Raw genomic sequence first — 27211 nt, 5'->3', positions numbered from 1 at the left:
TAAATCTGGTGATCTGGAGGGCCAGGGAAGAACGTTGATGTTGTGGTGTCTCAAGAAGACAGTGGTGAATCGGGCTGTGTGTGGACAGGCATTGTCATGTTGAAAAACGTCGTTGACGTTCACCATGATTGGTTGCACATGGGGCTTAAGAATCTCGTCCACGTATCGTTCCCTCAAATGTGCAAAAGGTCTGTTCTGGCATTTTAGGCGATGGCAGCCCACATCATGACGCTGCCACCACCAAATCTCTCAACATCCTGCACACAGTTTGCTGCAAAACGTTCACCTCGGCGACGGTAAACACGGGTCCTTCCATCCTGCCTACGAAGCATAAAACGTGATTCATCGCTGAATCAAACATGCCTCCATCGTCGATGAGGCCATACCCGATGTTCCCGAGTCCACTGCAGCCGTGCTTGACGATGTTGCTGGGTGAGGATGACGCCTCTGACTGGACGTCGAGGTCGAATTCCTGCATCTCGTAGACGGTTGCGTACGGTCTGATCGGAAATCCTACGCAGCCCTGGTATGGTTGAGGCAGTAGACGTTGCAGTGGTGGTCCTATCCCGAAGGTGGCGTAACCGGATGTAGCGATCTTGTGCGGGCGTGGTCACACGAGGTCTGCCAGATCGTGAACGGTCACAATTTGATCCATGTTGTTGGTGACGATTCCATAACCTTGTGATGGTGCTTGGGTGGACATTCACAGTTCTGGCAACATCTTATCGAGATTCGCCTGCTTCCAAGCGACCAATAGCGTTGTTGCGTTGTGCTTCAGTCAGTCTTGACGTAACTGTATTGCGTGTCGGTGGCTTATCACTGAGCTATGGAAACCGAGAACCCGTCACTTTTATAGGGATTTTGCACATGTTGCACTTGCAGAACATGCAGATCTCTCAAACAAATTTATTGGCGAAAAATCTGATGTTTTCCTCCGTTTTCAAAGTGCACAACTTTTATTGTCATTTTGGTCTGACAATCAGTACCTTAACAAGTGTAACATCACATACTCTGAGCTTGTAACGTTATTACATATATTTCTCTTTAAAATAACAAAAATATCCCTTTTGCGTTTCTTGATTTGAAGAGTATATATATATTTATATCTTCATATCCCGAATGTATATGGATGATAATATCTCATTGAAACATCTCATTATGGATATATATCCTCATAAACGAATGCACATGACTGACAATATTTTAGTAACACGCTCATTATGAGTATATATATCCTCATTATCCCTTCAAAATGACTGAAAATACCTTAGTAAAAAAAAATCGCATTATTGGTATATACCGATTGGTTCGACTGTAAGGCGATCTCAATTATAAGGCGACCCTTATTTTCAGAAACCACTGGAAAGAAAAAAATATTGAGTGTAATAACACCCTTTTTTCGGTCCGCAAAATCAGTACTATAACTGAAAAGTCAACAAGTAAGCACGTAGCCAGAGTTAGCTGGACTAGAAGGGAAAGGGCCTATGGCCAGCTGTGATTATAAAGCGACAACGAATGTTAGAGCCCAGTCATTAATAAAAACATCGCTTTATAATTGGGTCAATACGGTATATCTCCGTAATCTGTATTTACACTTGACAGATAATATGCAAGATAAGAACTGTCATTATGTAAAGAAGGTCCAAGCATTTTGTTCCTTGCAATTATCCAAACCAGCTTTAGATAAGTTATAGATAATCACTTGTGTTTCAACTTATACTAACGGATTTTATCATACTGTCTGAATAACAATAAACGATAGACGTTTCTACAGGACAACATTTTAAATGTTATAAGCCAATCCGTGAAATAGGTTTAATATTAGTAGCAGGAAAACCTAGCTGGACCTCCATACATATACTGTAACAGAAACACTGATAACTTATTTCTTTCAGAAAAACATTTTGTTACATGATATTGTACAGAGTATTGCCCGACATTTTGACCTTGATATTCAAAGTTTCATGATATTGTACAGAGTATTGCTCGACATTTTGACCTTAATATTCCAAGTTTCATGATATTGTACAGAGTAATGCCCGACATTTTGACCTTAATATTCCAAGTTTCCTGATAGTGTATAGAGTAATGCCCGACATTTTGACCTTAATATTCCAAGATTCCTGATAGTGTACAGAGTAATGCCCGACATTTTGACCTTAATATTCCAAGTTTCATGATCTGTGTGCACTAAAGGTTTGAGTTTTCAGTCTCTCCAATGTTTCGTTTAAGCGTATTTTTAGTTCTTGATTATTAGTGAACATTCATAAAAGTAATAACAAGGATATTCAGAGGACGGAACGGGAATCCTGTTTCTGTCCATAATAAAGACATTGTTTTCTACAGGAGTAATCACGTGCCTTTGTTAGAAAGTAACAAAGTAATGTTAGAATATAACTGATATAAGGTGAAAGTTACAGGCTGTCCATTTGAAACTTGATCCATATAACCCATTTTAACCCGAGTGATATAGAACATTTCTGTCCATTTGAAACTTGATTCATATAACCCATTTTAACCCGAGTGATATAGAACATTTCTGTACATGTGAAACAGTTTTCTTGCTAATCTGAAGTATGAGATAAAGCATTTAAAAGAATTCGTTTGGCAAAGAAAGGATCGGTAATTTCTAAAGGTGAAATGGTAGAATTGGTTACAAAATGTGATACGATAATTTATAATCTCCGAAGGACCTCTTTTGTTAAACATAGCTTAAAGATCACAGTGACATTAAAGGCCAGACTCTTTCACTATAATGGTAGTGAATCGATTTATTAAGACAACTACCTTCTATGAATGAGAATTTGTTTAGAATGTGGGACACATTGCTCAGTTAAGCCTCACGTAGTTTTGCGCAAAATCCGAGACACATGCGAATAACATTTTATATTCCTTTGTTATGCAGAGTTAGTGTAATAATTAAGAACCGTATTTTATTGAGTTTCTATTTAATATACCGTATTTTCCGGTTAATAAGCCGAATCGCCGAATAAGCCGAGGCCAATTTTCAGCTCTGAAAATGAGGGTTTTTGCTTATTACCGCCCAATAAGCCGAAGCCATTTTTAAGAAGTTACAAGTTTCTTCAAAATGATTTCTTAGTCTCGTTTCAGCGTCAGCATGCATGTTGTGTGTGATCATTGGCGTTCTGTAGTAAAGCAGAACGTGTCGTATTGAGACAGAGATGGAATCAATATGTCATTCGTTATTGGCTCCACTCACTGTAATTAGGTAACCAATGAAATTCCAGAAACAACGTTTCACTGTAGTCTTAACGTGCTTTGCTGATGGGACAAAATTACCGCCTATGGTAATTTTCAAAAGAAAAACATTTCCTAAGAAGAAGAAATTTCGGAAAGGAGTGATCAGCCAATAAGCCAACCCCAAAAAATCAGGTCCAAAATTTAGGGCCAGAAATTCGGCTTATTAGGCGGAAAATACGGTAACTTAAAACTGTACAATGTGCTGCTTGCTACACAGTGGACCACATGCACTAGGATTAAACACAGAATTCGAGCATCATAGTAAGAGCAGTTAAGTGATTTTTGAATAACTTACAAGTTTGCTCTCTCATAGTCATCTTTAATTTTCAGTGTCACGTGGGGCAACTGTTCAGGACTCTTATTCCTTGTGTTGTATCAGAGCGAAGTTTATCGCTCACTTGAGATACAGTAGGCTACTATAGCTGTTCTTAAGTCTAATTCTGTGTGTGGTTTGTTTATCGATATTTCAAGTAAATAAAATAAAAGTAAATACTGAGAAAAATATCGTCTGGTTACAAATTTTATTTAGGCTAAAACAAACTCCTCTTCTGTTCACTCGCACTTTCCGAAGTTTCCAGTGAAACAAACTCCTCTTCTGTTCACTCGCACTTTCCGAAGTTTCCAGTGAAACAAACTCCTCTTCTGTTCACTGCACTTTCAGTGAAGTTTCCAGTGAAACAAACTCCTCTTCTGTTCACTGCACTTTCCGAAGTTTCCAGTGAAACAAACTCCTCTTCTTTCCGAAGTTTCCAGTGAAACAAACTCCTCTTCTGTTCACTCGCACTTTCCGAAGTTTCCAGTGAAACAAACTCCTCTTCTGTTCACTCGCACTTTCCGAAGTTTCCAGTGAAACAAACTCCTCTTCTGTTCACTCGCACTTTCCGAAGTTTCCAGTGAAACAAACTCCTCTTCTGTTCGAAGTTTCCAGTTTCCAGTGAAACAAACTCCTCTTCTGTTCACTTGCACTTTCCGAAGTTTCCAGTGAAACAAAACTCCTCTTCTCTGTTCACTGCACTTCCGAAGTTTCCAGCAAAACAAACACTCTGTTCACTTGCACTTTCCGAAGTTTCCAGTAAAACAAACTCCTCTTCTGTTCACTTGCACTTTCCGAAGTTTCCAGTAAAACAAACTCCTCTTCTGTTCACTTGCACTTTCCGAAGTTTCCAGTAAAACTTACTTCTCTTAAATCTTTTCATAGTCGATAATTTGACCTTGGATACGACAATTATTATTTAATATACTTGGCCAGTAAAAAACGTTTATTTCTTTAAATTTTGCGCAAAATTATTTGACAGGTATCTGTGTTAGCCATCCCTAATTTTGGGCTGGGTATGGTCTGGTGGTCGCGGGTTCAAATTCCTGTCACACTAAACATGCTCGCCCTTTCAGCCGTAGGGGCGTTATTATGTGTAGTCAATCCCACTATTCATTGGTAAAAGAAGCCCAGGAGCTGGTGGTGGGTGATGATGACTAACTGCCTTCCCTCTAGTCTTACACTGCAAAATTAGAAATGGCTAGCGCAAATAGCCCTCGTGTATCTTTGAGCGAAATTAAAAAAACAAACAAAGCAAACTCAGAGTTTGAAGTAGTAAACTAGAGGGAAAGCAACTAGTCAACATCGCCCACCGCCAACTTGTGAGATACTCTTTATCAACTGACTGGTTGACCGTTACATTATGAAGCCCTCACGGTTGAAAGAATGTTTGTTGACGGGATTCCATCTCGTCACTCACAAATTAGGAGTCGAGTGCCCTAACCACCGGACATGTCTGGATCCTGGGAATAAAAGAAGAACAGAGACAGTGAAGTTAATTTTTTTTATTTCACGCAACGTACTAAAATACAGTAAATGCTCAACATTCTAAAGTAGATAGTTTATTTCTGAAATGGTTGCAAGTACTTGTTGTTTTAAACCGCGTTCATCTAGTTAAAATACCGAACCTAATAAATATTGGGTTTCTTCCGTTATGAGCAAATATTTGTTTGAACAGCGAGATTTTGCAAGTTAAAATGTTCGATACGTGAAAGTTAAAAATAACAAACACCAGCACCATAAAGGTGCTTCAGCTTCTGTTACAACAAATGTTTCACTCGAGGTCGGTTTCGTCATCCAAAGGATTTCTGGAGAGCCTCAACAAACGTGTTTCGAAGCGAGTGTTCAACAATGTCAGTGATGGTTTCTTTAAAGATGGTGCTTACCAAAGATAGGATCTTGGAGGCTATCCAGGTGAGGTATCCTACGCCCGTTATACGGATGTCTTCTACATCCAAGTTAACAACCTGTAAGTTCACAACTTCAGGTCGGCTACCTGCAGATCGTTTTTGACGGATTTGGACGTGAATCCGCAATTTTTTTGTCTTGATAAGAACGACTCCTGAGAAAGTTTTCAACAACGTTTTCTTCCAGGAGTACTTACCTTTTAAATCGTTGGTTACAAAATACAGGTGGAATCCAACGTAATCCGATCCGCTGCAATAAAAGGACGGTGAAGTGGACAGTTTTAAAGTTGACAGACCAATCACTTGTCCGTCATAAAGTTCAAAAAACGAATTCTTCGTGGTTGTTACGTACATAACATGAGGTAGATTTGTTGTGACGTTTCCTAGAAGGTTAGAGAGGTGTTCATACACAGCTAGTGGTGGTGGAATACAGGGCGTTAAAGGATCTGTGGCTGAAAACAAACAAAATAAAAACATTTAGTTATGGAATACAGGGCGTTAAAGGCTCTGTGGCTGAAAACAAAGAGTTGGATCAAACATTTAGTAATGGAATACAGGGTGTTAAAGGCTCTGTGGCTGAAAACAAACACAAAGATAAAACATGTAGTAATGGAATACAGGGTATTAAAGGATCTGTGACTGAAAACAATAAGAATTATAAAACGTGCATCCTTCTACTATACAGTAATGCCTCATTATGACGCCGTCGACTGCAACCATGCGAAGCCTTGTCTTCCATAAATTGTGTATCAGCCACCGCTTGGTTAATTGTCACGCGACTTCAAAGACTAAAGTAATTACAGTCTGTCTAAAAATAAAGGGAAAGCTGAGAATTTCCGAATACAAAATCCAGATGTGAACTAAATGCTAGGATGTTGGGAATTAAAAGAAGAAAGATTTGTTTGTCTTTAACCACAATGGGAGTTTGTACTTTGCTCATCATGGGTATCGAAACCCGGTTTCTAGTGTTGTAAGATCACAGACATACTGCTGTGCCGCTGGAAGGAAGAGAGACAGAGAAGAAAGTAATTTGAAAATGTAATTCGATTATTAAAATAACAAAGTGCCATCTATATAGTGTTTGTAAAATACAGGTTTAGAGTCACGTGTGCGCTACTTTGTCTACTTGCAATGATGGTAACATGGAAAACAGGTCGTATCCATACTGTTTTCCATGTATCTGATCATAATTGACGTCATTAAAGGAAAAAGAACTTAACTTTGTGAAGAGGACACGAGAACTGTTACAGACACTCGTGCAACAAACAGAGAAAGAAACTTCGTTCCGTTAAAAGCCAAGCTTTAGCCTTCCACTGCAGCATAAATAAACAAATCAGACAGTTCCGGAACGTTAAGTTGTCAGCGCACAAGACCTCCGTCACCTTCAAGAAAGCAGCTAAATTCTTCGGAATAACCTTGAACATCTGCTTCTTCTTGGCTATCGCTTCATGTTTGAGTCGACACCTGACATGTCTCAATATATCTAGAACAACGTGTTTTACCATAGTAAAGTTCAGAGGCTATTTCCCTTCCAACTTTGCGTGGTTTTAACAATTTGAAAAGAAGCAAAAGTTTCTGAACACCCCGAGTTATCTTTGCCACGAATTTGTTGTTGTTCCTTAACACTAGATAGCGCTACAAACGAAGACTTTTCACCGAAGTGATGAGAATCCAAAAGGTCTATATTAGCGTTACGAAAGAACCGCGAAACCTAATGTATCAGTTTTGAAGTATTACGAGTGTGTTTTGTTAAATCAATATTTGATAAACATGAGCGTCTTCCTGATTAGTTGGTTATAACACTTTTCCACAGATATCATTCTCGTGTACACATTGCTCCCCCTGGTGCCGTTATAATGAGGCAGTACTGTACTAGAAAATTTTATTGTCTGAAAGACGGGATGGTTACAACTACGAGCCGGTTGTGTGACATCACGACTACAAACGAGTTTTAAATAATTTTATTAATTGGACCTCTAGTGACAAACATGAAAACTTATTCTTCTAATGATTTCTTGTATGATGTAATACAGGGGTGGCCAACCTATGGCGCATTGCACGATTACAAGTGGCGCACTTTTTGTCCAGTTCTGTATTTCATTAATTTATGGTGAGTTTTGTATCACTTTTGTTACATATTAGTGAGTATTTTACTGGTTTTGGTGTTATACACCCTAAGGCTTCGTATCATACTTAGTTCGTAACACTCGGTACATTACGCTATCTCTGGGGTATAGTGATAAGAAAGTACGTTTGCGGGTATACGAGTGTGAGTCCATTTATTAGATGTGTGTGTGTGTGTGTGTGTGTGTGTGTGTGTGTGTGTGTGTCATTTGTGTATGAAGACGTTTGGTGCAATGATTTATTATGTAATTCAGTATATATCTTTATATCAAGACATAATAGAAAGAAGAGAAAGAAACTTAGATACAGAAACTGCAACGTAAAACGCATACGTGAATACACAAGAAGATATAGATACATTGAAACAAACATAAATTTAAGGGTCAGATTAACTACGTTACAAACCGGATGTTAAATATTGTAACAAAAAGTGCAGCTCAGTAGAAGTATTTCATTTTTCGCATTGACGCGAGTAAAAGTTTTCCCTCCTTACACATACGCACGCATACATAAATAAGAACGTATTCATAATAATCAAGTATTTATTCTTGTTTAAATTGAATTGAGTTAATTCTTTTAAAATTAAATAGTAATTTTTGTATTAATATTGAAATTTTTATAAAATATTTTGTAGAAGTTCAAATATCTGAAAATCTCAATGTTTTATACATCATTTGATGCAGTTTGTTTTGCAGAATTTCAAGCTGATTACGAATATATAAATGAAACCTAAAAAAATTTCAATACTCTCATGGATTAAACAGGATCAATGATCCTGTGGGATGTACTAGTAATAATAATAATAATAATTTTTTTCGATTTTTTATAGTCCCATTACAGTGAAAAAGAACATGAGCAAAAGAAAAGCAGAAAGCGATAGAAAACGTTAGTTTTATGAACTGTGGGAAAATGAGTTCTTATTTATTGCGAGTCCTTCATGAAAACCAATGTGTATTGTTTGTGAAAGCACCCTCTCAGATAACAGAAGACATGATCTTAGCAGACACTATAAGAAACACCAAGTTGAAGTAGAAGAAAAACAAAAGTTAATGCCTGGCTCTGAGTTACGGAAAGAATATGTGGTCAAGAAAAAAGAGGATATGAAAAAGAGGCGAAATCTCTTTGTAAAGAGAAGGTGTGAAAGTTTGGCAATGCTCGAAGCATCCTACGAAATCGCCTTTGTGTTGGCTAAAAAGCATAAGCCCTTCTCTGACGGTGAATATATTGTTAAACCCTGCCTCCAAAAATTTGCAAAATGTCTTGGTGATAAAAGTACTGAAAGAAAGGTAAACGAAATCGCTCTTTCACAGCAGACAATTACAAGACGCATTGAGGAACTTTCTCATGATGTATTTGAGCAACTGAAGGAACGTGTCCATGCGTGCTCTTTTCATTAGCTTTGGACGAATCTGCTGACATATGTGATGTAGCCCAGTTAAGTATTTTTATAAGAGGAATTGATGATAATTTTAACATATTTGAAGTACTTATTGGCCTTGAATCACTCCATGGAAAAACTAGAGGGTCAGACATATTTGAGAAAGTGAAGTCATGTTTAGAAAATCAGCATTTAAACTTTAGTAAACTCTTAAGTGTCTATACTGATGGAGCACCGTCAATGATTGGTAGAGTTGCTGGAACTGTAGCCTTGCTCGAAAAGTTTTTAGGTCGTCCTCTTCTAAAATATCATTGCATAATACACCAAGAGTCTGTGTGTAAAAATTTTGAATTTGCAGCATGTTATGATACCAGTTGTAAAATGTGTGAATAAAATTAGAGCTAAAGGATTAAATAGGAGAGAATTCAGAGAATATTGTGAAGTGTTAGATATGGAATGTGGTGATCTCATCCTTCATTGCGAAGTGCGTTGGCTTTCTAGAGGACAAGTTCTCAAAAGATTTTGGAAACTGAAAAATATTGTACATGATTCTCTGGAAGAAGAGCTGCCCAAGGAAAGGGTCCTTTTGTGTAATGAAAAGTGGATGTTTGATTTAGCTTTTTTAGTTGATATTACCAGCCGTCTCAATGACCTAAATTCAAAACTGCAGGGCAAGGACAAATTGTTTCCTAGTTCAGTAAATGATATCAGTGCATTCAAAATGAAGTTAAAACTGTTCATCTCTCAGCTAGAAAACAAGGATTTGAGCCAATTTCCACATTTAAAGGAACAAAGTGAATGTGTTCGAGATAATACCAAATTTACAGAATACAATGAAAAAATCATACTACTACAAGAGGTCTGTGATAGTCGTTTTAGTGATTTTGCTAAAGAAGAAGATTGCACGCTTGCATTTATAAATCCATTTTCACTTACTGAACAAAACATTCTGAAGATGCCTAGTAATATACAGATGGAACTTATTGACCTAAAAGCAAATTCAGTACTGAAGAGTAAATTTAATGAACTTCCGTCACTCCCAAGTGAATCTGGAATGCTTAATTTTTGGCGATCATTACCATGTGAACATTTTCCAGAACTGAGAAAATTTGCCCAAAGTTATGCCTGTCGCTTTAGAACAACATACAGATGCAAGCAAGCATTTTCATCCATGAAAATGATCAAGAACATAATGAGGTCGCGACTATCCGATTCAAGTCTGAAAAACTGTCTGTTGCTGTCAGTTACTAATTTAACTCCTGATATTACAGATTTGGTGAAAGCGAAGCAAAGTCAAAAGTCCCATTAAACCCAGTTATGTTTATTTTTCCTCCATGTAAAATTATTTTTCATTAAAACTGCTAATTGTGTTGATAAATTTTTATTAGATATTCTTTCATAAATAACTAATGAAATATATCAATGCAAATGCAAAGTGTCAATAAAGTAAATAAAGTTTACCTTGTATTCATGTTGAATTCTTTTTACAGTGTGTCCACACTCCACATTAACATATATAACAAATGATTATATGTATAACTGCCAAATATCTCCAAATTACCATACTTAAAGGCTGTTAAAGTTTGCGTGGCACATCTGAATTAGAAGTGAAAAAATTAGTGCATAGGAAACAAAAGGTTGGCCACCCCCTGATGTACTAAATACGGTTGTTAGTTTATGGATAAAGACTATTTTGTCATTCTTTGATCAAACTAAAATATCTTAGTACACAAACGATACACTGTTTGTTTGTATTCTTATTTCATAATCTTTATATTATAACGAACATGTTAGACACGTCCGTCAATTAGTGTATTAATTAAAATAACGCGATGTGCAACCCTAAGTTAACAGTACATAGGTTGTGAGTTTGTTATATTAAAACAATTAGTAAGCCTCACGACAATTTTTGATTTCATACCACTACATCCAGTTCAATCTAACAGCCATGATACTTGACAATAGTCTTGCAGAGTAGATAGCATTGCAAAATGCTCAATTGTAAAAATATCATGACCAAAGCGTATCATTCGTACCCACTGGTTTTCCATAAGATAATTAACGAACGAAAACAGCGATTTCTAAGCACCCATTTCAACCTAATCGCACATACCTTCTGTAGGCACAATGTCCAGTGACCTGACTAATATATCTTCTTATGGAATGTAACTGATATTGAAAGTTCTTGAGTTATACAATATTTGAAAGCAGTTCACTTCAGGTTTCTAGACGATATCCTTCTTGTTTATATGACGTAATATTTCCTCAAGCACGCGAGCGACATTTGCCATTGACCTCTGTATTCGTGGTCTCTCGGCAATCATCAAACGTCAAATAGTTTTCTTACAGTTGGTTATTACTTGTAGTAGGTCTATTTCAGGATGATTCTGTTCCCCAGGTTGATCCATGTTTCTTTGTTTTGTAATACTACCGAGTAAAAATGATGCTCCAGTTTTAGAAATTCTAAATCATAATCTGAACTCGTTTTTGTTGTTTGAGTGTGGGTATTTTACGCTGAAATGAGCTGCTACTAAACCTCTTACAAACGACTAAGTTTTCAGTTGCATCATTCTATTTACTAAACACCAAACAATATCAAAACGTTTGTGGTATTTTCACCATGGTCTTGTATCGGCTATAATTGACACGTGACTTGATAATTTAATGTTCAGATCGTTTTAATATACCTCACTCAGTCCTCTGCAGATTTACTGTATAGCCCTAGTAATACAATACTGTATTAAATAAAACTATTTATTATCTATCTTTGGACCCACCAGAGATTCCATCCATCTGGTCATAAATGACGTCATTAAATGATGAAATTTGGAAGGGGGTGCAAGAAGTTCTAAGAATTGTTTACGGTAAAACCAAGATAACCGTTAGTTGTCACAATGACATAGTGACGTCATGTCGATAACTGAAGGTTCGAAGAAGTTTAGTACTGGTTTAAGCGACTAGCAACAGCTGTTTCAGAAATTGTGATGCATGTGTACAATTCCCTACATTGTTTTCAGACTAAACCATAACTCTCTTTGTAAATAAACAGTTATTTTATAACAGTCCACTGAATCAGTAGTTAATCAACATGAATGCCGTCCTGACCAGTTGGATATTACACGTATATCACTCTCGATTGCACATGCCCCCCCCCCCCATAGCGTTATAATCCGGCAGTACTGTACACAGATATTGTCTATATCTATTTATCCTTAGTTAAAACATTATATATATTAAATATAGTCTGCTTATCCTATGGAACAGTATACTATATATCAGACGTTTTCTGTTCATCCTTACAGTATGCAATGCATCTACTATTTTCTAATCATCCTCACTAACAATATATTACCGTTTATTATAAAATCTGATGCTTACCCAGGGTTACTTGTCCGTGTTCGAAAACACACAGTATCACAAACCAACTCGGTAATATGACTACGTATCGAGACATTTTTTTCTTTTCTGAACTAGGAAAAAAACAAATAAATATATTAAGACGACATCTTAGTGCTTTAAGTTAGGGTTAACTTTTATATTCCCGTTTTAACACAAGCACAATGTTTACAAGTAGAACTTTAATAAGAGAATGGCTGATGTTTAGCTTGTTATCCAATTGAAGTGTAGAAAGACCAGATAATATTGTTTTGTTTTTCTCGGTTTATTTGACGCTAGTGAACTCGGAGTTTAAGAGAGTTATTGATTTGTCATTTGTAATAAGTTCACTAGATTCTTTTAAATTCATAAGCTAAACGTCAAAGTCTAAATATTCAAAATAAAAAAATCGTGAACTAAATATTAGTGTTTAAAATCTCGTGATACAAAATTTCTAAACAAACATTCGGTTATTATGATCAAGAAGTATTACTTATTATTTTCTAACGCATTATTTACGAAACTAAAGTTTGAAGCTGTGTCTACATTTCGCTCAAGTTGTATAATTTCTTTAATGTAATAGAAGTTCTAATGGTCCTACAACTATAGTAGCGTCTTGCTTAAGAAACAAGGTTAATTCATTTTAAAACAATTACTGCTTATGTGTATAAAACAAAGTAATTCATAACATAACTAGAACTTTAAAAGAAACAAATCAACAAGAAATTACACTTACCGACTGAAGGTCTGTTTTTCCGTCTTATCAAGCTTACAATGAACTTCCGTTCAACAAAACAGCTGTCTTATCTTTACACTTTCAAACAAAAACGTCTTATGATAGAAGAAAAGCTGCCGGAAAAATGTCCACCCCTAGTTAACGTCTACGAGGAAATGCTTTATTAGTTCCTAGAAACACTGATCTTACTTGGAACTGGTAGATATTTTGCGACCCCTTGAATGCAGAAGCGAATAAGCAACAGATATATATATATATATATAATATGCCTGTTTTTATTTCTTACTTTACTTTTTAATAATATTTATTAATTTTTGGCTAGAGTTTTTTTTTCTCTGCTTTATTTAATGCTATTTGTTAATGGAAAGCTACACAATACACAATTTGTGCTTTGTCTAACACGAAAAGTGGAGCTATGTATGATAGCATTGCAGGTCTATAAATAATCCGCTGACTTATCCACAGGTTTTACTTTTCATACAATATTTCTTGATTTTTGCTTTTTATTTTGTTTTTACTCTCCTGGTAAGGTTGAACTGTCAGTGAAATATTTTTAATAAACCAGTTTAAGCCTAACAATGGCGAGTTGTAAGTGTGAACAAACCAAATCAAGGCTCATTTATTGTGCCTCGATCTGTACTGTATGTAAAAATACAAAACTTAATAAGACACAAAATTTAGCCTTTCTCGGAGTCAATAAGTTTTAGATTCATATACAAAATGTTAACACTTTTCATTGAAATATAAAAATTAGTCAGTACTGTTACTTAGTGGTTATGCGCTACCTTGGGGCGTTTTGACTTGCAGGCTTGGGTCTAGAGCACAACAGTTTGAGGGGAGTATCTTAAAGGTTAATATTTCAAACACAATTATATATATTTCTACCCTAAGAACCATCCTTTAAGCCTGGTGAGCCATATGAAAAGGAAGAGGCACATTTAGAAGCGTAGATAACCTTAATATGTCCCTATTACTGTCCTATTAAATTAAGCTTCCTGATGATGTTTCATTTTTTGTCTCCATTTTAATGAATTTATAGCCTTTTTTATATTTTGAAAGTGCTGATTTAAAGTTAGATGTTTCTAGTTTTAACGCAAACAGTTGTTGAAACCACATTTTTTTTTAATTTGTTGTTATTAGAAGGTGTGTCCACGTGATGCATGTTGAAAAGTTTATGGATGTTTTCTATCTTATCCACGCCACCTGTGGAGACTGCTGCCTTATCCATCAGGCCGTACGGATGTTGGTTTTACGATTCATGCGGACGGCAATATAAATATTGAAAGTACGTAAAAATAAACTTATTTATGTCCATTTGGGCTTGATTATTGAAATTTATTTTTCTCTTTTAACTGTTTTTTGAAATAAAAACTCAATACGTAACATGTAACTAAAAAATATCTCGCTTGATATAAGAGTGTATAAATGTTCTGTGAAGAAAGAAAAACTCTCGTATGATACGAGATGTAATTTTAGCATTAATGTTTTACCAGTTATTAATATAATAAATGGTGTTTCTAGTTTTATTCTAAGTAAGCCAGTAATGACGGTAAGCACATAGACTGTACGATTACTACACATAATGAGAGATGAGGCTGGATAAATCCCATCAGTATTCCTAATGGCCACTCCCACTGACCGATCAGAGTGTAACCTTTAATGGAACTATGAATGGTTCCCCTTCAGCCGTGGGAGTGTTATAATATACGGTACATTCCATCATTCTTTAGTAAAAGAACAGCCCAGGAGTTAGTGGTGAGTGGTAACTAGCTGTCTTCCCTCTAGTCTTACAATACGAAATTTGGAATGGCTAGTGCAGATAGCCCTCGTGCAGCTTTGCGCGAAATTCAAAATCAGAATAAATATAAAATTCGTGAAATAGCCACAAGGTTCCTTTTTTTGTTCTTAAATTTATCTTAATTTGTCTGATATGGATTAAAAAAAACAGAGACGCATTTAAATGTCTACTGGCTTTTGGCTAATTTTCCAAAATTAAAAAAAATTCTATACTGATAAGAAACTAGCTTGTCAAAAAGCCAGTTAGAAAAGCTTCTAATAGAGGCCAACAGAGGGCAAAACAGGAAAAAAATGTTTATAAGCACAACGCTACACACTAGCCTACCTAAGCAAAGCCACTTTGGATTAATTGTATGTGTGAACTTATCGCTATCCTACTGGGGAACGGGATAACCTCCGGGTTAACAAGATTCTATAATATTGTTCCAGAGAAAGAATAATCAATATAACTAGGTGTAGCATACTAGTTATTGTGACCGAATTGCGAATAAGGGTTCGGAGTTTGCATCCCGTTGTCGCAAAAACACGATGTTTTTTTTTTTTTTTGAGGTCGTGTATTCTCTGTAAAAGTGACGGTTACGTCCAACTTTGGTGGTGGGTACTGTTGACGAGGCATAGCTTGGTGGTTAATAAGGAGCTCGTTTCGCAATATGAGAGTTGCGGATTTGAATTCCTCTCACCAAATATGCTTGTCCTTTCAGCCATGGCATCGATATAATGTTACGATCAATCCCACTATACAATGGTTAAAAAATAGCCTGAGATTTGGTGGCTGGTGGTGTTGACTTGTTGCTTTCTCTCTCTCTTTCTTTCTCGTCTAGCAGATGAGTACAGACTTAGGGGCGGATATTCCTTTGTCACAATAATTCTACAATATTAAAACTTGTAGTTCTGTATAAAAGTCGTTCAGAACAACGCTTGAAAACGATTCTTTTAGCTGAAAAAAACACACAACTGTTTGACGTAAACAACGAAACAATAACAACAGGTGAAATAATAATATTAAAACATCTGACACCCAGCTACATTGATAAATCCATCAACCAGAAACAAGGCTATTACAAGAACTTTATTGTAGGTAGCAACTTGCCAATAATTCTCCAGTAACCCAGTGGGTTTCGATAGCTCTGGTAGTAAATTGTGCAGCTCTGTATGCAACAATAAACACACAGCTTTCCTATATTTACTGTAAGGTATGCCAAATAATACTTAAACCTATCTGTTTATACTTGAAGTCAAACGTCACATCATAAGAAAGAATATCTTTCTTTAAATAATTTACATTTTATTCGACTTTTCTACTTTCACGTTTCTTGTAGAGTAAGTGCTTTACAAGAGATATTTTTGTTAAATATACAAGTTTTGTGTTTCTTTTTACTAAGCTAGCTAGCAGTATTGGTATTAGATATCGTGTTTTTACTGTTTTCAAATTCACTTGATTTTACATAGAATTTTTGTGTAAAACCTCTCATTCAAGAACTATATTTATGAGCGTATAGGTGGTGGTGTTTATTTCCGAATAAAGACCCACAATGGGCTATCTGCGCAGAGTCCATCACAAGAAATCAAATCCTGGATTGTAATATAGTTAGCCGGGAAACCTCTTCGGGTTAAAAGACTTATATAATAAACGTGTTTTGCAACTTAAATACTAATCTAACACCTAGAACCTCCAAACTTTTAAAATATGCCAGTTCTACTGCTACTTTACACTGGCTGTATGAAAAGGTGTTACAATCCCTTACTGTTACTCTTTTTACACGATAGAAAAAAAAGACACATGCACCTATAATTTATTATAAAAAATGCGTTTATGTCATCACTTAGAAGCTAATTACTATACTTGATAAGAACAACGTTGCTATACTTACTCGTTCAAAGCTAGTTAACAATAACAATTGCAGCACGACTGCAGCGTTTTTCTCCGTATTAATTCGATTGAACACTGCCTGTAAGATACGTATGTATTGAAAGTCAAAATGTGATATGATGAATTTCAGAATGTTGAAACTCTAAAATTCATATCACAGCTGTAAGTCCCTCCTTTCCTATCCTCCTATCTTTATCTCTGATACGACATCCAGTTTCTATTTCTTTTAACTGCATGTATATTTGGTCTCATTCTTCGCTTTCACTTCATTCTCTTTAGTTTATCAATTCTAAACCAAGAACAGTTAGAACAAATAGCTCTGAATAGCTTAGCGTGACATTCAACAAAAGCGAACTCTTTAACAGTCCATTATACGATTGTCTGCGTTATTTATACTTACGTTTTAATAAGTTTTTGTTTGTTTGCTTTTTAATATCGCTCCAAGCTACACGAGAGCTATGTACACCAGCCGTCCCTAATTTAGCAGTGGAAGGCAGCTAGTCATCACCACCCACCGCCAACTCTTGAGCTACTTTTTACTCAATTCTTTTAACGTCACATTATAACGCCCCTCTACTGAAAGATTTGTTTTGTTTGGAATTTTGCGCAAAGCTACATAAGGGCTATCTGCGCTAGCCGTCCCTAATTTTGCATGTTGAGACTAGAGGGAAGGCAGCTAGTCATCACCACCCACCGTCAACTCTTGCGCTACTCTTTTACCAACGAATTGTGGGATTGACCGAAACTTATAATGCCCTCACGGCTGAAAGGGCGAGCATGTTTGGTGTGACGGCGATTCGAACCCGCGACCCTCGAATTATGAGTCCAGTGCCTTAACTACCTGGCCATGCCAGACCATGGAATTTCATCTAGATAGTAGGTAATAACACCCCACCAAAGTTTTATTGAGTAGGTAAGCTTGATTAAACTCATAGGTTTCTGTCTCTCTACTAATAAGTGAAAGATTTACCACAATTAATATAACACTTATATTATTGTTTCAGTCAACAAAGAAAAAAAAAAACATTGTTTTGGTTCATTACATATTTATTCACCAATAGTGAGACCCAGTTTTAGCGTCATAAGCCTTCGAACTTTCTCCTCAGCCAATATAAATTAAATAAATCTTGCTTTTGTTACAGTTAATCGAAACATATTTTAACCTTAATGTGAAATATTGTTTCAAATACTGCACTTAAGTTGACATCTTTCTTTTCAAAATCTCTTGGAGTTGTTTATAAAAGATGAATATTACTACAGTTCATCTAAGGCTAAACTAGAGTATTGACAAAATCATATACCCGGTACTATAACTTGTATATTTAAGGTTTTTAAACAGAGGTGAGAAGGAAGCGTTAAACAATAAATGTTTTAATTAAATCACAACCAATAAACACTTTCAATTGTTCAGAACATTTTAACTTTATTTTCATTACAAAGGATAACAAATAATTATTAGAATAAATGTGTGGATATTTCTGGCCATAAACAGTTGTCTTTCAATGTCGCAAACGTAAGCAAAAATATTTTTTAAAATCTAGTCTTGTCCTTACTCTCATTAGCGAATTTTACCCTCCAAAATATCAGATAGGGAATATTTACCCAATTTTACCATCCAAAATATCAGATAGGGAATATTTACCCAATTCTTTGTTCAGAGATCGTTTCAACCCATTTTCGAGATCGGTAAGCAACTTAGGACCAAACTTATCAAACAGTGGCCGCCCCAATGAGCTGATCAGATTGTTCACGAGATCTCCTAAGCTTCCTCCACCTAGCAAGTTTTCAAAATTCACACTAATTGAGTGAAATGTCAGATGTAGATCCAAACTTGAAACCTGTAGTTTTTCACCAGACAGAGTTAAGATGGCGTTACCCCCCACATTTACATTGTTTGCTTCTATTTTAGCTTTTCCTTTCCCTGACAGTGGAAAAATGTTGATGATTTTGCCTTCTAATTCATATTGTCCTGTGGCGATAAGTTTTGGAATGTTCAACTTTATTTGTAAAGTTAATTTCTTAATATCCACCTTTAACTGCTGAATCTGGAAATCCGACAAGCCCCTGATCAAGATATCCCACAGCTTGACGGATATCTTAGTTTTGCCGCTTTGTTTATTAATATTCTGTGGCCGGATAGACAATGGGTCGAGAACAGGAATTTTAGGGTTAGAACTCCCTGTCTTCATAATATTACGAAAATTCTCGAGGACAATTCGCAAGTAATTATTTAACGAATCATCTCTTCTGACTCGTAACGCCCTCTCCTGGAGATAACTGTGGTTTTCTAAAGGAATACGAAATATGTTAATTTGAAAGAAACAACCAAACGATGAATACAACGTGCTTATTATTTACGATTTTTAAAATAAAACTATTACGTCATGAATTTTTATGATTGGTAATAAAAACTGAAAAAAAAAATATAAGGGGACATAAATATTAAATGTAAGTTTTCTTTATTATACGATTAATAAACATTACAACTAGAAATCAGAACAGGAAGCAAGTTCCAGTTATCTATTTTCGATAAACCATTTAATAAAGCGCTGTTATAGTTACTTCGTGAAACCAAGCATTAAAATAACTTGTTTTAATACAAATATACATAAGCAATACTAATAGTTCGTTAACTTTCCTCCAGGTGCGTTAAGAACGTTTCTGTGAGTTATTAAGTTTTTTGTCTTATTTTAAAATAAAGTGTATAAATGCATCATTCATAACTCAGTAACATCGTTCATAAATGGACGCTGCAGGTCTCTATTTAAAGTACTACAAAATATATGTTTATTACTTACCAAGTGAAACCACATCAAAAAGGCTTAGCGCCAAGAAAAAACAGCCAAATACGTGGAACCACATCATAATATCTGTCAATAAACAAAAAATAAAACATTAATTTCTGTAAACTGCTCGATCTAGGTGAAAAATAAAAGTCAGTCAGTCTTCGATTTTAGATACATCAAGTTAATACCATACAAAGTATTTATTTTAGAAGGATGGTTTCAGATTAAGTTAAGATTATAAAAACAAAATAGTTGTTTTTTTTAATATTCAGAAAGAAAATACGTTCCGAATACGTTGGCAAGAATTTTCTTAACCTAGATGCTGTTTGAGAAAAACAAAACAAGCCAATAAACAAACCAGCTGCAATAATATAACATATATTGGATATGTTTAAATTAACATTGTTGGGGATACAAAAATTCTCATTAATTATATCAGATTAAACAATATATAATAACATTTCACATAAAATGTGCCGTACTGATATCTTCTCCCCATACTTTAATAAGTAAATCATAAGTTCAATATAATAGCTATAGTAATAATTTAAATCACAATTCGATCTACCTTCCTAGTTCACACAAGAACGTATTCAGGTATACGAAGTAAAGTTGACCAGCGTTGTTTATATACTTTTCTGATTTGGTCAGCGAGATACTACGTCATCGAAACGTTTGCTTGTTGTTAAAGCAACCGGTGGAAATTTTAAGTGTCGAAACATTGTGTGCCATTTAAACACATGTTCGTAACCACGACGCCCCGTATTCAAATACGGTTGTTGGCATGGAAAGTTTCGTGGTATTGTAAAATGTATTTCCTATTTATACAGATAACGTTAGAATTACTTAACATAACACAGCACGTGAATCCCCGCTGTATTGAACGCTGAACAAACAACCCTAAAAGTTGAAATGAATAAAAACCAAAATGAAAAATTTTCTTATAATATTTGTTGATAGTTTGACATTAAACACAATGAATCCAAATAGACTCGGTATGAATACATGTTTAATAAAGTTTGTTTGTTTGTCGCTCAAAGTAACACGAGAGCTATCTGCGCTAGCCGTCCCTAATTTAACAGTGTAAGACTAGGGAGAAGGCAGCTAGTTATCACCACCCACCGCCAGCTCTTGGGCTACTGTTTTACCAACGAATAACGAGATTGACCGTCACATTATGACGCCCCCACGGCTGAAAGGACGAACATGTTTGGTGCGACGGGGATTCGAACCCCTGATTTTCAAATTACGAGTAGAGTGCCTTAACCATGCCAGGTCCACTTATGATACCATAAGGTCAATAGACATGGATCAGGAACATAGGGTTAAATACAGTCCCTGATTATGTTAAAAACTGCAACTTAACTTCAAATATTATAAATTAATATCACAGAGATTATTATTTTCTACAAGGACGGACGGTCTATAATCCGAAGACGTAAGGCGGAAGACTTTCGAAACGATCGTCCTCTACACTTGTATCTCCACAACAGGTAGTTGCCTTCCATTCTACAAAGTTTCATCATGAATACTTTGCCTAAACAATCTATCAAAGAATAAAAATGTAAATTTATTGTATGTTATTGTTGAGTGGTTCTTAGCTTGGTGGAATAGCTATTTCAGATATTTGATTCTGACGGAAACCAAGAGTGCAATACAACTTTTATAGAATCCATGATATATTATTGCTAGATAGATTAAGTTAAACTTTTTCCGCCACTGGGGACGGGTATTTTTTGTGGTTTACATAATATGGGAGTTGCTGAATATGTTCACAATATATAGTTGATTGACTTATTGTCACACACACACATACAACAATGAAACAGAGTGACTGTAGTGAAATAAGAACAAACAGAATATTGTTACATTAGTATTGTTGTAGTCACTATAAAACAATATACTAGTGTTCTGTTTCAAGAGTAAATAAAACACAGTTAAGGGAAGCAAATGATTTCATGACATGTTGTGTTCTATTCTAGCCTACACAATGCAGAATTTTTCTCTGTAATAAATGCATGCTTACGTATTACTCACGTCACAACAGTAGAAACTGCAATGCTAGGCGTCTATTACGGTCCGCTCTTCAGTGTGCGGACTTACAACACTAGAAACCAAGTTCCGATACCAGTGGTGGGCAGCACACAGACGGCCCACAGTACGGCTATGCACTTAATTGTAAATAAACAAACGTCAAATTTACCTCTTCAGACAGCCTTACACCCCCTTTCTGGGTAATAATATTTCATTATGTTAGATCTTACACCAGCCAATAACAGTGAATGTTGATTAATCTTATATGTTAAAAATTTCATCACCACCAGCTAATAACAGAGAACGCTTGTTTATCTTATAAGTTAAACATTTCATCACCACAAGCTAACAACAGAGGATGCTTGTTTATCTTATAAGTTAAACATTTCATCACCACAAGCTAACAACAGAGGATGCTTGTTTATCTTATAAGTTAAACACTTCATCCTCACAAGCTAATAACAGAGAATGCTTGTTTATCTTATAAGTTAAATATTTCATCACCACAAGCTAATAACAGAGAATGCTTGTTTATCTTATAAGTTAAATATTTCATCACCGCAAGCTAATAACAGAGAATGCTTGTTTATGACAAATTGTCTCTGATTCGAAAGAAAGATTTTATTTCTATTATTTGTTTTTCACTTTCGTGCTGAACTATTCTTCGTTAGCTGACTCTAATTTAACAGTTTAATACTAGAAGGAAAACAAATAGTCATCACCACAGCTTGAAAGGCGAGCATATTTGGTGTGATGGGGATTTGAACACACAACCCTCGGATCGCTCGTCGAGCATCCTAACCATCTTGCCATGCCAGGCCTAATTACAAAAGATATAAACTAATTTCAGTTGTCAAAAATATTTAATTTTTATATTCCAGATTCGTGAATATATTTCTATTTTGAAACTCTAAATTACTGTATTCGTACGAACTCTTCCGACATCAGTTTTAAGCCTCATCGCACAAAAGAAAAACCTCTCTTGTAATTGCAACAAAAACGTTTGTTAAACATGTTTCTAGAACATCGTAACTAACTGATATCATCGGTGGAGATTTCTAACTTCTCTTTTGATACCGGTAAAACTTTGGATAAAACCATTGGAAAAACCATTTCGTTTGCGTATCGTTCAGTTTTCACGTGGGTTGACCATTACGGTGAACACCACATTTAAAATAACGTTGACCCACACCTTTCGTGTGACATTGTCGTATTACTGCGAGTTTCGATACTCATTGTGGGCAGAGCACAGATATCCCTCAGCTTTGTTACAAACAAACGACAAATTTAAATAATTTCACTCATGTCTAAAACTCATGTCCGAAACGGTGTTAATAGGTTTTCGTTTCGTCAGTTCTGACACATTAAAGAAAAGATTGATGGTGATTGGTCACTTGGAGAAAAGCTGTGCGTATTATCCAGTTTGTATATAACTAAGGCTACTCTTTAAGTGAAATTAGGGTGATTTGTAACTACTAAAGAAGGGGGAATGCAGCTTGTTTACAGCACCCACCGCCTACTGTTAGGCTATGGGCTACTTTTTTCTTGCCGAAAATCGTAATCTGAATGTTACTTTAATAGAATATTCTCGACCCCAAATTGAGGTGCAAGTTTTACAACAAAGGGACGTGAACCATGAATCGTGTGGTAAACAAATAATAGTTCATTCATGTTGTTCAATTTCATCGTCAGTGTTTATTGAAGTTTTTCAGCTCCTACATCCAGTGGCTCAGCAGTAAATCTGTGGACTTTCAACGCTTAGCATAGAGTTTCGATACCCCTTTGTCGGCAGTCCACAGATCCATTGTATAGCTGCGTGGTTAATAGTAACAATTTCAAAAACTTCAAATCATCTATTAAAAATCAAATATTCTCAATAAATAAACAATATTTTTAAATAAGTTTATCTTGAATATTCCTCGATTCTTGTACTTACTTCAATTGTGTGTTAATATTGTTATTTATAATGACAAAATATTTATTTATGTTTTCATAACCACGTTTTATTACATTCAGGTACATTAATAATCAGCAGATAAATTTCATACAGGAAAAGCGTGAATGGGACAAAAACTAGAAAACAAACAACCTTATCACTGGTTGGAAATTGCAGGATTTTCTGCGTGCGTCTGGGCAGAACAAAAGAAAGGAAGTTATTTACACTTGAAAAGGACAGAGAAACGAATTTCTGATTCACCGTCAACAACACATTAAAGGATGACATAACAGAATGTAATGCTGGATATGTTTCCTACAATTCCAAATAATATTCGGTGATGAGGAAAAACCCCAACTCTATCAATTTGTACGACAACCTGTGCTGTCTCTCAGGGAAAAAGACCAGCAGATGTTTACCAAAGACGTTAAAATCAAAACGTTTTCAAATTAAGAAAAAACAAAGTTAATATATTTGACAATATATTCCATGATAGTCATGGAAGATTGGAATTCATGACTCCTTCAGTCATTAAAGTTGTTTACGTGTTTTCACGATGTGTTTTTAAAACCTTCGATATCGTCACATATCAGTTACCATGTTGAAGGTTTTTCTTCCAAGTGGATTGTTTGATGTTTCCAGGTGGCTCAGCGGTAACTGTAAGGGCTTGTAACGTCAGAATTCGGACTTCGATATTTCTCAGTGGACACAGCAGACAGCCAAAATATGTTTTGAAAACAAGGTTCTTCATCGGTTCTCCTCGTCTTCTTTTTGTAATGAAGAGCTTTAATTATCTGTTTTGATGAAAGATAAAAGACATTTATCAACAACACTATTCTCAATCAATACGCATGTCACTGACATGATCGAAGAATCTATATTTAGGGCTGTGATACGCTAAAAACGCCCTGTTCTTTAATATGAAAATGTGTTAAAAACCATTTACTTTATTTTCATTAATCAGTTCAAAAGATAGAATATAATAATTGTGTCGAAGCTTTCTGCTGAGTGCTTGCCATCCCTCTGATTGAGTCACAGTTCTCATAGTCTCCTTTCACTCTATGAAAAAGCAACATACTTAGCTTTCGACGTTTGAGTGGTACCTCTTTATACCAAGAAGCCCTGGTATTTTAATGTTTTCTGCACATTACTGGTTTGAAGGGATGCATCTGTACAACTGTCTGTTGTCTGTTCATATAATCACTTCGCAGGGTGTGGATGAATAGCTACCAATATTGGTATAGAGATTCGTTGGGTCAAATATTTAATTTAGTTCATGTGAAGATACGGTTGCATATCTTGTGTTTTTATGGGCGTTTTTTACAATTACGTATAAATGAAGCAACTTTTCATGTCCTAAGATGACATTTCATTAATCACGAATTTACATAACTTCCGTCCAGGGAACGTGTATTCAGCTAGTATGTAAATATATAATTTAAAATAATCAAAGCACAGTTACATCTGTAACAACGTCCAACTTTCATTATTTCACGATGTCAATCGAACCATTGAGCTTAGAGTTACAAATGAAAATAACAAAAGCATCACGAAACCAGTTATGTTTAAGTCCGTAAACTTACCTTTGAACCACCGAGAAAGGAGGGAATTCACATGAGACGTGGAAAGTTTAAAATAAGTGAAATAAAGACCGGACACTCAGAGAAACATTAGTATAATTTAAAATCATTGTTACCATAAGATTAGACAAGGAAATTAGAACTTCATTCTATCACCTCGTGTCCAGAATAAAAACAAACTAGATATCACTTAAGAATGAAAATGTATTGGTTGAACACCATCACACAGAACCACTATATATATCTATGTATACTGATATGATATTGTTATGGTCTCAAATGTTACAGTCAGCTATATCTAAATACCTTAACTTAATGGTTGAACACCATCACACAGAACCACTATATATATCTATGTATACTGATATGACATTGTTATGGTCTCAGTTATCACAGTCAGCTATATCTAAATACCTTAACTTAATGGCTGAACACCATCACACAGACCCACTATATATATCTATGTATACTGATATGACATTGTTATGGTCTCAGATGTCACAGTCAGCTATATCTAAATACCTTAACTTAATGGTTGAACACCATCACACAGACCCACTATATATATCTATGTATACTGATATGACATTGTTATGGTCTCAAATGTTACAGTCAGCTATATCTAAATACCTTAACTTAATGGTTGAACACCATCACACAGAACCACTATATATATCTATGTATACTGATATGACATTGTTATGGTCTCAAATGTTACAGTCAGCTATATCTAAATACCTTAACTTAATGGTTGAACACCATCACACAGACCCACTATATATATCTATGTATACTGATATGACATTGTTATGGTCTCAAATGTTACAGTCAGCTATATCTAAATACCTTAACTTAATGGTTGAACACCATCACACAGAACCACTATATATATCTATGTATACTGATATGACATTGTTATGGTCTCAAATGTTACAGTCAGCTATATCTAAATACCTTAACTTAATGGTTGAACGCCATCACACAGAACCACTATATATATCTATGTATACTGATATGACATTGTTATGGTCTCAGATGTCACAGTCAGCTATATCTAAATACCTTAACTTAATGGTTGAACACCATCACACAGAACCACTATATATATCTATGTATACTGCTATGACATTTTTATGGTCTCAAATGTCACAGTCAGCTATATCTAAATGCCTTAACTTTCTCTCAAAGCTGTTCTTCCTAGAAAAACAGAGATTGTTCTATCTATTTATCTCTCTTTCTTTCAACACTCTAAGATAGATGGAATATTAAAATCGTACTAACAACAAGATTACACCTATTGGACATTTCATCAACTACAATGACTTATAATGGGCTCGGCATGGCCAGGTGGTTAAGGCGATTTGAATTCCCTGTAGAATTAAAATATGTTCACCTTTTCAGCCTTTATGACATTCATAATGTGACAGTCAATCCCACTATTCGTTGGTAAAATAATAGCCCAAGAGTTGTCGGTGGGTGGTGATGACTAGCTGCGTTCCCACTGGTCTTACACTGCTACGTTAGGGACGACTAGCGCAGATAGCCCTCGTGTAGCTTTGCCTGAAATTCAAAAACAAACAAACTCTGTCTAGAGAACCGTGACTTTCTTCATCATAATATTCAATTCCACACAATCATTGCATCAAGGTAAGGTGAAAAAAATAAAACAAACTGGCAACTTTCCATGTACTGTAATTATATGTTGATCCTAGGCTACTAAGGACGTGTTTGCATGAAGAAATTTCATAAACAATTGATTAGTTGTCAACCAAAACGACATTTTTGTTCATATATTTAATTTTTTTTATTTACTGTTTTTTTCTTGCGCTGTAACCTTCAGGTTTTAAGCAAGAACTGTTATTACACGTTCTACTGTAACCAGAAAAATTATTACACAAGTCAAATCTTTCAATATGAGCACAATGATAATTTGTTTTATGAAAGTTTAAGACCAGAGGGAAGACAACGAGTTATCCCCACCCAACGCCGACTCCTGGGCTACTCTTTTAGTAATAAATAGTTGGATTAACCGTCACATTATAACGCCATTCACGACTAAAAGGGCGAACATTTTTTATCTGACAGGGATTCGAACCCTTCACGGACGGATGTGG

General features: G+C 35.4%; 3 protein-coding genes across 9 annotated transcripts; 1 reads left to right on the top strand and 2 right to left on the bottom strand.

Moving 5' to 3' along the window:
* Positions 1 to 5064: 5064 nt before the first annotated feature.
* Positions 5065 to 13239, bottom strand: LOC143240163 (uncharacterized). Of its 2 annotated transcripts, none has more exons than XM_076482147.1 (3): positions 13095 to 13239; positions 12362 to 12453; positions 5065 to 5933 (listed from the first exon to the last, which is right to left on the bottom strand). In XM_076482147.1, exons 2-3 carry the CDS (start codon positions 12435 to 12437, stop codon positions 5368 to 5370), a joined length of 642 nt encoding a protein of 213 aa, XP_076338262.1. In that variant the 5' UTR covers positions 12438 to 12453; positions 13095 to 13239; the 3' UTR covers positions 5065 to 5367. The 2 variants fall into 2 exon arrangements, with proteins under 2 accessions (XP_076338262.1, XP_076338264.1); XM_076482149.1 differs by having other exon boundaries at positions 12362 to 12448; positions 13095 to 13232.
* Positions 7403 to 23905, top strand: LOC143240161 (general transcription factor II-I repeat domain-containing protein 2-like). Of its 6 annotated transcripts, none has more exons than XR_013021605.1 (3): positions 7459 to 7591; positions 14235 to 14379; positions 20961 to 21125. XR_013021605.1 is itself a non-coding variant. In XM_076482145.1 (2 exons), the coding sequence occupies exon 2, from the start codon at positions 9348 to 9350 to the stop codon at positions 10290 to 10292; it is 945 nt and encodes a 314-aa protein (XP_076338260.1). In that variant the 5' UTR covers positions 7403 to 7591; positions 8435 to 9347; the 3' UTR covers positions 10293 to 10443. The 6 variants fall into 6 exon arrangements, 1 of the variants encoding a protein (XP_076338260.1); XR_013021607.1 differs by having other exon boundaries at positions 7472 to 7591; positions 14238 to 14379; XR_013021604.1 differs by lacking the exons at positions 7459 to 7591; positions 20961 to 21125 and adding exons at positions 13329 to 13559; positions 23632 to 23905.
* On the bottom strand, positions 18159 to 20244 carry LOC143240162 (uncharacterized). The gene is made up of 3 exons (XM_076482146.1): positions 20116 to 20244; positions 19560 to 19631; positions 18159 to 19048 (listed from the first exon to the last, which is right to left on the bottom strand). Exons 2-3 carry the CDS (start codon positions 19624 to 19626, stop codon positions 18360 to 18362), a joined length of 756 nt encoding a protein of 251 aa, XP_076338261.1. The 5' UTR covers positions 19627 to 19631; positions 20116 to 20244; the 3' UTR covers positions 18159 to 18359.
* Positions 23906 to 27211: the final 3306 nt, after the last annotated feature.

This window comes from Tachypleus tridentatus, chromosome 13 (assembly GCF_004210375.1).
Source record: "Tachypleus tridentatus isolate NWPU-2018 chromosome 13, ASM421037v1, whole genome shotgun sequence".
NCBI classification, from domain to species: domain Eukaryota; kingdom Metazoa; phylum Arthropoda; class Merostomata; order Xiphosura; family Limulidae; genus Tachypleus; species Tachypleus tridentatus.
Note: the sequence above shows the minus strand (reverse complement) of the source record. Positions and strands in the feature narration are given on the sequence as shown.